Below are 14,897 nucleotides of genomic sequence, written 5' to 3' on the forward strand. Positions count from 1 at the left end.
ATGGCTACATGTTCTTTTTTTTTTTTTAGTAATAATTGGAAAGCAGTAATAAAGTTCTTAAGTATTTGTCTCTTGATGCCAGGGTTGTTCTCTGCCAAACATCCATGTACTTATGCAGCAGTTTAATTTTACATCATCATGGGCTGGGAATCACATTTCAAACTCAGGGTGATTCGATGCCACTTTGCAAATGTGAAGGTGTGGTGTTACTGCACGTACAATTAAGAAGATGGCATGAAACTGGAACCTCAATTGAAGTTTCCTCCTGCCCTGTTAATTTGTTCATTAGAGATGTAATAATTTAAATTAATTGAATCTATTATCACATACTCTTTGTAGATTACCACAAATACCCACACAGAGACCAGTATCACGTCGCAGCTGGGATTGCAGTGAGCAGCGCTGTATTTTAGCAATCGCTACAGGTGCATCCATTCCTTTCCGAGGGATGCTCGGCTCAGAACACCAGAGTGCCGTCAGAGCTTACAGTAAGGGCAGCCACCGCCCGCACACAGCCCGGACATTTCGTGTATGACAGCACTCGGTCCTCCTGTCCACGGGCAGCAGCTCCGCTCCGCCAAGAGCTGAGCGCGCCCAAAGGCAACCCCAGCACAGCACAGCACAGCATAGCACAGCATAGCATAGCACAGCACAGCACAGCACAGCATAGCACAGCACAGCACAGCACAGCACAGCACAGCACAGCACAGCACAGCACAGCACAGCACAGCCCCGAACCCGCGGCCACTACCGCCCGCACGGCGCCGCTGCTGCCGCCCCGCCCGCATCACGCCGCGGCCCGGCGGCGCTGAGCTCTGCACCGCGGCTTCGGGCTGCACGCGCGCACCGGGCTCGAGCCGGGCTCGTGCTGCTTCGCGTGCTCCACCTCGCGTGAGGCCGGCAGCTCGCCGCCCCGCGCCGCCCCTCCGTTTGTTGCCGCCCGCCGTAGGACGCCGCGCGGTGGGACGGCGTTAAAGGACGTGTGAAGGCGGGATGGCGACAAGCGGTGACAACCGCGGAAAACGAACACGTGGCAAAAATGCCCGTTTGTTTCACACTCAGCCCGGCACGATGTGAGAGCGCTTCCTGCCACACCTTCCCTACGAGACCACGTGGCACGTTACGTCTTTTGCCCCACACAGGAATTCATTTCATCAACGCGTCACTGATTCCTGCAGGTTCCCAGCCGCATACCTGTGCAGGACGCACTCTTACCTAGCTGGCTCTACTTCCAAATTCGCACCGAATTTCCTTTGGGTCTGGAAGTTCACAGGAAAACACGAAGCGACGGAGCCCCGCCCCGCCGCTGGGAGCGCTGTGGAGAGAGACCCGGGCCCGGGAGCACTTCCGGGATGGCGCCGTGCGCTTCCGGGGAGGAGGGAGGAAGGCGGAAGTGCTCCCGGCCGGTGCCGGCGGAGGGCCGCGGGCTGCTCCCCGATGGTTTGTGGCGGCGGCCGGCCACAGGCGCGCTCGCTTCCGGTTCGGGATGGCGACGGCGGCGGGCGGCGGCCAGGAGAAGCAGCTCGCTCCGACCCTGCTCAGTTTCTTTATCTACAACCCCAAGCTGGGGCCCAAAGAGGGAGAGGTACCGGAGGGGTGGGGAGAGCCGAGGGGGAGAGGAGCGGCTCGGCCCGTCTCCGCAGAGGGTCCCGAGGCGGCTGGGCTCGATCGCCCGGCTCCGAAGCCGTCCGGCAATGCGTACCCACCGGGTTGGCGCCTCGCCCCGCGGAGCCCCGCGAACAAAGGCGGCGGGGGCAGCGCGGCTCCGTTCTGTGTCCGCTCCGGGGGGGACGGCAGCCGGGGCCGTCTCAGGGCAGCCAGTGAAATACTGCGGCCGAGGGCTGAGCTGTTGGTGCTGTGTCAGGGATGATAACTTTATCCATCGCGCTGTAACTTACTAGAAAACTTGGCATAGTCCAAGTTATTGCCAGCAGCGTTTTCATGCTACTGTCACCTTTAATTTTAGTAAGCAATTAAGTTTTTAGGTGATAAAATTGCAGAGCTCATGTGACTGTCTTCACTTTCAGAAGTGTTTTGGCACAAGGCTGCACCCTCACGCACTGTGTATTTATTTATGACCCAGTAATGAGGCTGAATGCTTCCTCACCAAATCCCAGAACTGAGGGAGCTGCTCAGAGGGACGCTCAGCAAGGCGGGGGTTTGGGCGAGCAGAAACCTCCCAAAGGTCAGCAAAGGCAAATGCAGAGAGCTACAAGTGGGGCAGAGCTGCGTCGTGCAGCACAACAGGCCGGGGGCTGCCTAGTTGGAAAGGAGCTTTGCAGAATGGGACCAGGGAGTCCCAGTGAGCAGCAGGTCGCATATGAATCAGCAGTGTGCTCTTGTGCAAATGGACGGCGTCCTGTGCTGTGAGAGTGTATTGGCAGCCAGACAAAGCGATTGCTTACCCTGTTTGTGAGCATGGAGGTCCTTTGGGACTTCCCAGAGTAGGAAAAATATTGACAAACTGGAAGATGAAGGGGCACCGGGTTGGTCAGGGGGCTGCAGTGTGTGATATACAAGGAGAACCCCAGAGAACTGAGACCGTGCAGCCTGAAGAACGGCACGTTGGAAGGAGATCGATAGCTGATTTCTCCTGGCTCAGAGGTGGTTATAGAGAGAACAGAGCCAGGTTCTTGAAGATGCACAGGGAAACAATGGGAGGCAATAGAAGAAGTTGCAGCAAGGGAACTTCTGATGAGCCAGAAGAAATTATTCACATTGAAACGATCAAACACCAGAACAGATCCCAGAAAGGCTGTGGAACCTCCAGCCTTGAAGATGTTCAGAACTTGACTGGCCCTGGGCAGTTGGAGCTAGCTCTGAAGCTGGCCATGCTTTGATCTGGCTTTGAAACTAGCCTTGCTTTGAACTGGCTGTGGTTAAGTCCTATGATTCAAATAGCCTTGGAATTTATAAACCTTCTTGAAATGTCTTGGGCTGACTATTTAAGTGTGCTTAATTATGCCTTTCATTTGTTACTGTGGAAGTTTGTTTAGGTACGAGATATAATTCTGCCTAAAAGATTAAGAGATTAGGACTAAAAAGCAATCAAACTGTGAGCTGCATATTTTTTAACCTTGATTCTGTTAAAATGTATTTTGATTTCCTTCTTATTTCAAATTTTAGGAAGAGAAGAAGATTCTCTTCTATCACCCAAATGAAGTAGAAAAGAATGAAAAAATTAGAAATGTGGGACTATGTGAAGCTATAGTGCAATTCACAAGGTATAAAGTCTGACTGTGTGGCTTGTTGTAGTAGTGCAAACAGTATGTTTTAAACTTCCCAATCATGCAGGTTTTCTTTTTGCATGCATACATAAGTACCTATATCTACATACGTGCTTTCTTTCCAGGACCTTTAGTCCAACAAAACCTGCAAAATCCCTGCATACACAGAAGAACAGGCAGTTTTTCCATGAACCTGAAGAGAACTTCTGGATGGTCATGGTACTTATGCACATGATATATGCATATTTCTAAAACGTTGTATCAGAATGTTCTCAATGCATTCTGCATTGTCTAATGCCAGCCTGCTCCATTTTCTAGGTTGTACGAAATCCCATAATAGAAAAACACAAAGATGGAAAGCCAGTTTATGAATACCAGGAAGAAGAATTGCTGGTAATACTGAACTCTTTTTCTTTCCTCTTCCCATTTTTCATCAGTTATATTGCATTTTAAAGTACCATCAGAAGTACCCACGTTGTTTTCTTCTTGATAAGATTAACCATTGGCCTTCAGGAAATACAGTATTTGTAACTGACAAGATGTGTGAGTTAATAATGCTTTTCATCCTAAATGTGAGGTGACTCACTTTCATAGCTTAGAGGTATAAAGTAATTTCTGTATGCTGACTGGAAATGCTGTGTGCATTCACAGCACTGATCTGTGCACATGCCTGCTCTTTGAAAACATTTATGTGCAGCTCAGCCAAAATATTCGAAATACTACCTCTGCTTGCTCTAATGCCTTGCTCTGTTTTCTCCAGGACAAGGTTTATAGTTCAGTCCTGCAGCAGTGCTACAGCATGTACAAGGTAGGGTTAATAACTCTTCTGGGCAGTGGAGGAAACCCTCATGATACCATCTGGATGTGCAAGCTCACTGTTGCTGGCTGCTCTCTTCCTGAAGCTGTTACTGTGGTGGTGGAGGAAAAAAGTCAACTGCTGCAGTTGCCAGCATTGGTTCATTAGCTTACTGTAGAAATAAGAGCCCTCTTGTTTCTGTCAAGTCCACTTGATGTTGATGGTATTAGATACTATCTATGGTTATTCAGTATTCAGTACTGAATAAAGGCCATCAATATGGCTTTTAGAAAATAAGGTGCTTAAGCAACACAGATAAGTAACTTTACTACTAATAGAGAATACTTTAATTCTGACTCTGCTACTATATATATCTAGACTGCAAATCAGAAAGACTTTCCCAATAAAAGGGTACATTTGTATCTATGCAGCATTGAAATAGTGAGGAAGATGAGCTTTACTGTTGAGATGCAAGAAATTAAAGCACCTACACAACTGACTGACTTCTTTTAACCACTAGCTTTTCAATGGCACGTTTCTGAAAGCAATGGAAGATGGAGGTGTAAAAGTTTTAAAGGAGAGACTAGAGAAATTCTTCCATCGGGTAAGAACACACAGAGTGTGATTGTTCACTGGGAATAAAATCCAACATCTTCCCTGCGTGGCTTCAGTGATTTTGTAATGCAAGCACCGCAGGAGAGATGCAGCAACAACACCAAGTCTGCTTACTCACTTTTTCCAAATACTTCCTGCTTGCTACTAAGATAGAATCATAGAAGGGCTTGGGTTGGAAGGGACCCCAAGAATCATCAAGTTCCAAGCCACAGGCAGGGCCACCAACCTCCAGATGTGATACTAGAACAGATTGCCCACGGCCCCATCCAACCTGGCTCTTGAAAATATCTGGAGATAGCAATTCTACAGCCTACGTGCACAGACATTCAGGTCCCACAGTACTGTGAAGTAATGGGTAGTGGTGATACTTCACTAATTTGTTTTCCTTTGTGGTATCAGTGATACCTGATAAGGTTTTGGAAAATAAGCCTTGTTTATAACTTGTCTTCAGTATTCAGCTTCAACTTTGAAAAGCAAACACTTGAGCGAAAAGATGGAAAGCAAAACCTATTTCTGAGCAGGAAGTCAATCAAATATTATTCATGTGACTTCCAAATAGTCACATCTAGCAAGACTTCCAACGTGAAAAGTTTCATCAGGCTGAGTTTAGAAGGTGGCATCCGTGTGTCTGTTGCACAGAAGGAAGCTGAGGACTGCTGTCAGCAGTGTCTGAGCATCACAGACATCTGACTATTGACAGCTCTCATAAAGGTAGAGAGTAGTCATTTTAAACTGGTATTTAAAAATTGTTCTCTGTGTGGGTTGTTGTTTTGTCTTGGAGTTTTGTCTGTCTGCATCTTTGGGTTTTTTTTGTAAGACTAAAGTAAGGCCTAGGATAAACCTTGACATTGGATAAACCTTCTACATTTTCTAGACTAAATTAAAAAATAGAGCATGGCAAGAAGAGAAGCAATAGATTTTAATCTAAAAATATTATTTTCCTTTTTAAGTTCCTACTGAAGATAAAAGAGTAGGCACTGAGATTTGTGTAACCAAGAAGCCCAAGGGAAAAAATATTTCTCCTTCTCCTGGGGAATAAGAAATGCTTAGAAAGAACTTTCATGCAGATGTTCTGCTGTGAGCCTATTGAATTAATTGGCCAAACACTCAATGCAGACCAAGCATGCCATCAAACTGAAAGAAAATGAGATTTCAACTGTGACAAAAACTTGTCATGCTATCTGCATGTACTGTGGGATATGTAAGTGTGAACAAAAGTGTTCTCATCTGATTTAGAAATGCATGAACTTTAAGAGAACTGTTCTGCTAAGATGGACAGATTGATCTGAGCAGTGCTGTATGTCTGTGGTTGGTTAAATGCAGCTTTTTTTTTTATACCAGATAGGCAAAGATGTCTGTAATCACTTGATATAAGAAATAACTTTTGCTATTCTGTCCTGTGCATATGAATCTGATTTCTGTTGATGTTTTCCTACTGCTCTGTTATCATGGCAATATGTGCTGCTCCGAGTAGCAAGGTGATTTTTTTGGTAATGTGAAATGACTGCAGAGGGAGCCATGGGCTAACTTATCTTGCACACACCAGGATGCTGGGCAGATTGTAAGCTTTACCCAGAGATTTTAAATGCACTATCAGGAAAGAAAATAATCTCCTTTGCATGGCACAAGCTAATCTGTTCATTTTTACAGTAACTTCTGAAATGGAACACTGGTATGAAAGGCTGTGCTTTCTTATCCTCTCAAAGGATCTTGAACTGGCCTTAAAAGCCAGCTAATGAAATATTAGTAAGCTGAGACTTGGAATCGTGTTGACACATAAAGAAAATCTTTGCATAAGCAGAACTGAAAGTTTTTTGGGGTCCTTAGCTTAGATTACAGGGGATTCGATTCAAATTAGTCATTTAAATCGACACATTGGAAGCTTCCTGAATTCTCAAAAACAATGCAATTATTCTCTTAGTACTTGCAGACACTGCACTTACAGTCTTGTGATCTGCTGGATGTATTTTGTGGAATCAGCTTCTTTCCACTGGATAAAATGACTTACTTGAAAATTCAGTCATTTATCAATAGGATGGAAGAAAGCCTAAACATAGTCAAATATACTGCATTTCTCTACAATGATCAGCTGATCTGGTAGGTACTTCACTAACTTATTCTGTGGGACCTGGGGGGTACTTACTGGCATGGCAAAGCTGCTCAGGCACTGTGCTTCACTTCCAGCTAAGCATTTTGTTTTTTCAAGTTTCACAGAAGAGAACAACTCTACTCTGTGCTTAACTTACATAATTATGACACTGAATATGGTTTAGTAGCAGACAGAAATGACTCTATTTTACAGCAAACTTGGGGATGTTTTGAATTTAGGAAATAACATTTTAAATAAAATGAATATTTTGAGACTTAATCTACCCAGACACTGAAATGTTGCTACCCACCCCAGTTCTGTTCTGCTGCCTGGGTTGTGATTAGGGGAAAATGTGACCTGGGAACCACATGACAAACAATTTGCATTTTTCCATCTCCCTGTGCTTTAGGAGTGGACTGGAACAAGACGATATGAGAATTCTGTACAAGTATCTCACAACATCTCTGTTCCCAAGACACATGGAGCCTGAGGTACGATACACTGGATTTATTTTTTGTGTACCCTGTAGCACTGAAGTCTAAAATATAAAAGAGAAGCATCTCTTCTCCCTTCCTCACCTTAAATTTCAGTTTAGGAATATCTGAGAATTGTTGCTTTTGGGACACTCAACTGAAGTCAGTAATGTCTGCACCTATCAATTACAGTACATCAGAATTATGCTGATACTTTGAATACTGACAGGGGCTTTCCTAAATGCTGATACCTAATGACTGCTTGTAGCACCAGTGGAGACCTGCTCAAACTTCAAAGAGGATGCTGGGTATTCACAGCCAACATCCTCAATAAAGTCTACAAGCTGCTGAAGTAGAACTGAATCTTAGAACTAACAGAAAGTGGGACTGAGATATGTCTTACTGCTCTTCTCACATGCTTCTGTTATCATAAGAAATGAGCATTTTGATGCAAGTATCATTTTAAAATGAAATGATTTAAAAACACGTTTGGGTCTACCAGAGACATGGAGTGTTATTGCACATTAACACCTGTAAGGTTTTTTAAGGTAATTGAGTGTGTTGTTTTGTAGTTAATGCATTGTTGATCAAATACAGCAATTTTGACATACAGTATCTTAGGAACTCCTAATTGACCTCTGAGTCTTTGTCTAGCAGCTCAGGGCTTGGTGAATTGAAGTTTCAAACTGCTTGAAGTGAATTTTTAAAGTCTTCCAGCCTTATAGGCAGAACCTCTTCACCTCCTATAACTGAAAAGCAAGCTTCTGTGGCTTTTAGCAAGCTTTTCAAGAAGAAAACATTGGACTTATGGTGTTTGTTTCAGTGTGAAATGCCATTCAAACCACAAGGAGTTAGCTGCCCTTCCTATCCCTCCCTTCCTGGCAGAGCTCTATAAAGTACATTTAAAAATTAATAAGTGCAAAGTCTGAATGCCCTGTCAGCAACTCTTGCACCTTAGCCAACTGCTATTTTTCTGCAAATGGTTTGTTTTGGTATGATTTGAAGACAGTCCACAACACATTAGCAGGAAATACCTCTAAACTGTTTTTTCTTGTTCCTTTTTGCTTCAGTTAGCAGGAAGAGATTCTCCAATACGGGCTGAAATGCCAGGAAATCTACAACATTATGGAAGGTAGCTCTTAATTACTGTCTCCATCTACTGCTGTTTCCCTCGAGGGCAAAATGTTTGAGAGGAAGGAATTTATCTCCACATGAAGTTTATTCCACAGGCCGCACAGCAGTCAGTGCTGAGTGAAACCTAACCTCTGGATGAAAAAAAAAAAGAAAGAAAAAAAAGTAGTATGCAGTCACAGTAATTAAGCCTTTTCTTCTCCACTGTTCTTAATGTACTGCATGAAGAGTTCTGGCAGCACTCCAGACACCTCCTTTCAGTCAGGCACTTGAGACAGAGGTGCATGTTTCTAATGATACTGAACTCAGCGTGTCACGGAGGGCATGTAAGCAACTGGGCAAGATCTGAATAACTGTGGATTTGCACCAGCTTTCTTTTAATACTGTAGTTCCTTTTGTCTGATATACTGTATTCTATAGGGACTGAAGCAATGGCACGAGCTCTCCTGGCCTTCCCCTCAAAGTTAAGTTTCTGTAGTACATCACTGTTCTACCTAAAGCTACTGGTGGAAAGCGAAGGATGCAGGCTTTCCCAGTAGCAGTGAAATAGGGCTCTGTGCTTCTCTGGATAGCTCAGTACTCACTGTCTTCAGATCCATTCAAAGATGCAAGTAGTTGCTAACTTCACAAACATCTGTTAAATTAGAAAAACTGAAATACAGGAATGCATCACATCTAACTGTTAAATTATTTTATAGGTTTCTTACAGGACCCTTAAATCTTAACGATCCAGAAGCAAAATGCAGATTCCCCAAAATATTTGTTAACACTGATGACACATATGAAGAACTTCATCTAATTGTTTATAAGGTATTGCATTTTTCTCTGCAATTACTCATCAAAGCTAAGAATCTATATACAATGAAGAAGCCAGTGATATGAAATACTTGTGAATTGCATACAGACATGAATTGATAGGACCAGACTAAAGAGACAAAACTGTTTGGAATTTTGAGCAAGAAGCTTTAAAACCTGAATCCTCTTTTCCTCTCTTCTGTACCTTCCTAAAATAACATTTTATCAAAACAAAATATCAGTCTTCAACCTTGTGATTTCATACTTATCTTTATATTGTGTTAATTGGTGGGGAGAAGTTCCTAGCAGATATATGTCCTTGCATAAAATGCATTTATTAATACATCTTGCATTTCTCCTATTTAACTCTCAGTGCAGTTTACAGGGTATAGCAGTTGGACAGATCAGTATGATGGGAAAGGCATTACACCAGAGGTGTAGTGACAAAAGGATTGACACAATAGAAAGATGCTATAAGGCAAGGAATGGAAGAAGATCGCTCACCTGTATCAGAAGGTTCGAGGTTCACAGGGAAAGCTTCACCAAGGAGGGATCTCCAGGAAGAAATCCTTCCCCAGGGCCAGTCAGCCCTGCAATGAGGTCTGAGAGAGCTGCAGGCAGGCTGACCTCTTCCTGTCCCACTGGTGAATTGCCTTCAGCTGTGCTCCCAGACCCCACCGGTCCTTTCCCCAGGTGCTCCATCAGTGGTGCAGGCCAGGACTCAACGGTTCCCATACGCAGGGTTTAAGACTGTAACTCTCCTGTGTTAGGGCTGATTGCACGATGGGTACCTTTAAACTGGGTGAAGTTGTAGTAACCAGTAATTTTTTAAAATCTGGCTGACCAATGCGTCCCTGAAGCACTGCCATTTCTTTGAGGTGGCTGCAGTAACCTGCTGTAAATGTTTTTAACTTTCCTTTTTGTTCCAGGCCATGAGTGCAGCTGTCTGCTTTATGATTGATGGTAAGCACCTGCAGGTGTCATTTCTAAAGTGAAACACAGTTAATCCAAAGTGCATAAAACTTGTTTTACTCTTGAAAAACACTCAAGTTAATTTCTTATGTGAGTTTCTACTTCCTGAGTGCTTTTTATCGATCTTTTCATTTTGCTCCACTGGTAATTCAGTTTACACAATAAAATGACTAAGTGTTGCTTAAAGTTAATTTACAGATGATTTGCACAGTGCGTGAGTATAATTAAAAGATAAATTGGTCCTAGGGCTTCCAATGATGTCTAAGGAAAGCAACTACAGAAACTGTACCCTGTCTACAGTTGGAAGAGAATCTCACTTCTCCCTTTTCTTTACCATCTTAGCATCAATTCCACCCACACTGGAGTTTTGCCGTAAACTGGACAGCATTGTTGGGCCTCAGCTCACTGTGTTAGCCTCAGACATATGTGAGCAATACAACATCAACAAGAGAATATCAGGGTTTGTACCACATTTCTGCTTCTGTCGTAGTCCTGTATTAGTTGGTTAAAAACTAGGCTTATTGGACTGCTTATATAATAGCAACCTGTTCCTAAATGTTGACAGCACTGGGTTAGCTGTGTATCTTAAATGTTTATCTATCCTTCTGTATCTTAAGCATTTATAAAGTCCTTGTTGTTGCACATTCAAGTCTTCCTGATGTAATAACATGCACATTATTTCTACAGGAATAAATGTTCATTGTGTAGCTGAAACCTTCTTCCTCTACATGCAGAGCTGCTGCAAAAAAATCATGTAAACATTAAGATAATAATTCTTAACAATCTTAATCAATTAAGATTCTGCTGCCTCATTCCCAAGCTGTTAACTGATTATTCAGTTACAAGTGCTTCTTTCATATGTGAACATGAAACTAGCTGATAAATCTAGAAGATAAAAAACTTAAGTCTGCATTTTTACCATCCATCTCCCTGTGTGCTGAAGTAGAAAAGCAGCAGTTCCTGGAAAACCTTAACTTCAGTTTGTACTTCCCAACTTTTCTTGAGCAAGACTGAATCTCTTGAAGTTCACAGATGGCCCTGGGCAATTACAACATTGAGTTTCTTACAGAAAAGAAAGCGCTGCTGGCTCTGTGCCCACCTCCTTTCTTACCTTGATTTCATTTGACTTCTGCTTTCCCAGACTACGTGGGGGTCTTTTTATGTTACCTGGTGCTGGCTTTGGCTGCTTTAACTTTTTTAAAGTTTAATGCCATGATGTCCTGAAAACACAATACAGTTTCTTGAAACTAATTCATTGGAGTGACAGAGAGAAAGTGTATCTAGTTGTTTGCTAAGGTGACTGGTGTCAGCGGGGTATCTCCTTCGTGCTGAATAATACATGGCTTGTAGTACCACTTGCCATAGCCAGTTTTTGCCCATTTAAGTTTCTTATGGCTCCTACAGAAGCTGTAAGTGACAGATGTTATATTACTGTAATAAAAGAGGAAATGGAAAAGAATAACGAAAGCAGGAGTTTGAAAATAGTCTCACCTGGCCACACCACTGATGATGGAATATTTATTTGCACTGATCAAGGCAGAGTTCTTTCTTTTTATGGTAGAAAAATTAGGTGAGTAGAAGATTCCCAATTCGACAGTTTAAAGACTAAGCTTCTGTTTAAAAACCAATCTAAGCTGACGTGGCAAGGAAACAAAACAGTGGAGAAAAAGCAGCCTGTAAGAAAGTTGCTGTACATGGAACAAAATATTGCTGTACATGGAACCAGGCTGTCAGACTGCAGTGTGTCCAAGTAGCCCAAGAAGAGGAAAAACTGATTTGTTTCATTTTATTTTCTCATTTAAGTGTTGAAATGAAGTTTGATTTTGCCACAAGTCTTACTTGCTGTCTTTACTGTGAAAATAATTTCAGGATGTCTCAGTTTTACCCTGGCTGGCTGACAGCTGTTCTCTCTGAGTCCTGTTTAGGTGCCGTGGCAGTATTTGCAAGTCACTTGCTTTTCCTGAATCTTCCTAGGGCTGAGAAGGAGCCTCAGTTTAAGTTCATCTACTTCAATCACATGAACCTTGCAGAGAAGAGTACCATTCACATGAGGAAAACACCCAGTGTATCACTTGCATCTGTACATCCTGACCTCATGAAGATTCTGGGTGACATCAACAGTGACTTCTCTAGGTAATGTTCAACTATGAAATACTCTTTTAAGTCCTTCTGTCAATTAATTTTTTTTTTTCATTTGTGAAGCTTCCGTGCCTTTTTGACCTGGATGACTTTCATAGCTTTGCATGATAGACTTTATTGTGCTGGTCCTGTATATTTTGTGGTGGATAGAGGTGGTGTGTCATACATAAACTGTTCTTGTTCTTTAGAAAAAAAGAATTTAGGTAAAGGACCAGGGCCTCTGTGCTATATTAGCAAATCTCATCTCGTTGAAGCTTTAGAGAAACTGTAAGAAACCTGAAGCTTTATCTACTGCTTCTGCACACAGGTCTGGCTAATTTCAGGCTAAGTAGAATAAAGAACAGGGAAACCTGCTTCAGCCTATCGTATCACATGCTCCTCTGAAACAGCTGGCTGCTTTTAGGGACTGGGCAATAGATGGAATACAAACCTTGCAGTTATTACAGTACTGCTCCTAGAAAATGTAACTAGCTTTCTGTAAGTTGTATCTTCTTACCTATTTCATGGTGAAGAGACGTTCCTTTCACTACAGAATGACTGTGATGCCTGTAGTTCTATCTAGGAACTAGCAATTGTCCAACTTCAGTTTTTCATTTTCCTTTAAATCAAAAAATTGCATGCTACAGAAGTCCTGGGTTTGTGACAGCCTCGTGTAACAGACCTAGTTCTTCAGCATGGTTGAGTTGTAGGTTTAACAACTTGATGTGAGAGAACTACTTGCACACAGCATATCCACCTGTACTCTGGTCATGGTAACAAAACAATGTTTGAAGTGTTCCTGGGCTTCCTGGAAGACAGACGTTTTCTTCAGAGCAGCAGAAAATTAAGATCTGTGTCCTTCAGTGACTAAATCATTCTGCACAGCTTATTTGTGAAGTTTTCATCTTGGATTGATGAATTATTGAATTATCAAGTTAGTACTCTGATACTACACAGACACAACAAATCAGGACATTATTTGTAATCATTTGTACTGAAAATTGTTGAAAAGCAGTTTGCCATCACCTTTACCTTCTGCAACTTCTTTCAGAGTTGATGAAGATGAGGAAATTATTGTGAAGGCAATGAGTGATTACTGGGTAGTTGGGAAAAAGTCTGACCAGCGAGAATTGTATGTTATTTTGAATCAAAAAAATGCAAACCTGATTGAAGTTAACGGTAAGGGTTGGTTTTTATTACCTTCAAGTAGTTACTACTAAAATATCTGTCTGTGGAAAAATAATAAAATCCATCTGATCCAAAAACCTCGAGACAGTGATCTACAACAGGCAGGACAAGGACAGCTGTAAGGTTTTAGTCTGCCTTCCATCAGCTACAGAAAAATAGCAGCATCATTTAAGCATGCCTGCCAAATATCTAAGCAGTTATTCTTCCTCCTTGGAAATAGAGAAGTACCCTGTGAAGCTGAGGAACAATTAATGAAGTGTATTAGTTGAAAACTGCTATATCTGACTTTTGTCAGTGATCCATTAGTAGGTTATTTACACATCACGTCTCTCCTGTCATTGGTATTCATTCAGTTATTGTCTATTTTTAATGCTATTTAAAGAGTGATTTACTCTTAAAGGGCAAATCAGCAGGAAGTGGCAGTAAGCTTTTAAACAGATTCATTTTTAAGAGGAGTAGTTTGAGTAGGACAAGCATGGCAATTTTGGGACTGTGTGTTTTAATAAGAGGCAGTACTCTCACAGGGATGATGGGAAAGAATTAATTAGTTTATGCTTTCGTCTTAGAAAGAAAAACAAAATCTAAATTTTAGGAAGAGAAGCTGGTGGCATGACTTATCTGGCTGTTGTTCTTCAGGATCAAATCTGTAGTGCAGGAACAGCACGTGTTTCTTTGTGTGCCTTATAAATCCAGGAAGTACTGCTACCCCTGCACCACTGTCTGCCAAACTGCAAAAAGCTCTGCTGACCTGATTTATTGTAACAGACTCCAGCAATCCCTCCTTCCTCTGAAAAGTATATCTTATGATATCCTTCCTTGTGTGGAAGCCAGGTATTCTGCTGTGGCAGTGTAGAGGTTTGACAAGACAGATGGTCCAGCCAACTCCTCCTCATTTACACTTCTGCCACTTACAGCTCCTCTTTCAGACAGACTGAAATTTCTGACTTGACTCAGCTTTCTCTTACTGAAAACAGCAACAAAAAATGTCTACAGCAGAATCTTGTTTGTGGTTGTTTGTTTTTGTCTATTTAATTATACTCTACTTGATGCTAGCCCTGCTTCTTACATAGGTCCCTTTAAAATGTTATTTTTTTAAATGTGGGGTTTTTCTTTGTTTGTTTTACAGAAGAAGTGAAGAAACTTTGTGCGACACAATTTAATAATATTTTCTTCTTGGATTGATCTGCAGAGGACTGATTTATAAAGATGTCAATGTCAGACACTTGTTCAACATGAAAAGTTATTAGTCATATTATTGACTGGAATAAGGACAATAGTAAAGCAATACTTGCTTTGTAAGAATCAAAATTTCTACTAAAATCTGTAAACTGATCATGAAATTTCTAGATTTTAAAGAAGTTTATGTATGTGCAAACAAATTAAAAACCAGTCTGAATTCACCTGTACCATTCCATTCTGATGTTATGTGAATATTTTACTGGCAAATAAAATACAGCTAATAATTGTTACACTTTTAAGGGCATCTTTTGATC

At 42.0% G+C, this 14,897-nt stretch overlaps 1 protein-coding gene across 3 annotated transcripts; it reads left to right on the top strand.

Moving 5' to 3' along the window:
* The first annotated feature begins 1,337 nt into the window (after positions 1 to 1,337).
* CCZ1 (CCZ1 homolog, vacuolar protein trafficking and biogenesis associated) lies at positions 1,338 to 14,882 on the top strand. Of its 3 annotated transcripts, XM_052680527.1 has the most exons (15): positions 1,381 to 1,585; positions 3,127 to 3,224; positions 3,353 to 3,446; positions 3,546 to 3,620; positions 3,988 to 4,035; positions 4,544 to 4,627; positions 6,560 to 6,735; positions 7,137 to 7,218; positions 8,271 to 8,332; positions 9,030 to 9,141; positions 10,056 to 10,089; positions 10,441 to 10,558; positions 12,073 to 12,231; positions 13,268 to 13,395; positions 14,531 to 14,882. In XM_052680527.1, exons 1-15 carry the CDS (start codon positions 1,487 to 1,489, stop codon positions 14,584 to 14,586), a joined length of 1,425 nt encoding a protein of 474 aa, XP_052536487.1. In that variant the 5' UTR covers positions 1,381 to 1,486; the 3' UTR covers positions 14,587 to 14,882. The 3 variants fall into 3 exon arrangements, with proteins under 3 accessions (XP_052536486.1, XP_052536488.1, XP_052536487.1); XM_052680526.1 differs by lacking the exon at positions 3,127 to 3,224 and having other exon boundaries at positions 1,338 to 1,585; XM_052680528.1 differs by lacking the exons at positions 3,127 to 3,224; positions 3,988 to 4,035 and having other exon boundaries at positions 1,338 to 1,585.
* The last annotated feature ends 15 nt before the right edge of the window (positions 14,883 to 14,897 follow it).

Source organism: Tympanuchus pallidicinctus, unplaced genomic scaffold (genome assembly GCF_026119805.1).
Source record: "Tympanuchus pallidicinctus isolate F22 unplaced genomic scaffold, pur_lepc_1.0 scaffold18, whole genome shotgun sequence".
NCBI classification, from domain to species: Eukaryota; Metazoa; Chordata; class Aves; order Galliformes; family Phasianidae; genus Tympanuchus; species Tympanuchus pallidicinctus.

Excerpts from the sequence above, each read along its gene's own strand:
- CCZ1 (XM_052680526.1), top strand. The coding sequence starts at position 1,353 with ATGGCGCCGTGCGCTTCCGGGGAGGAGGGAGGAAGGCGGAAGTGCTCC. Across the intron at positions 1,586-3,352 it reads TGGGGCCCAAAGAGGGAGAG|GACCTTTAGTCCAACAAAAC; the intron begins GTACCGGAGGGG and ends CTTTCTTTCCAG. Across the intron at positions 9,142-10,055 it reads TTCATCTAATTGTTTATAAG|GCCATGAGTGCAGCTGTCTG; the intron begins GTATTGCATTTT and ends TTTTTGTTCCAG.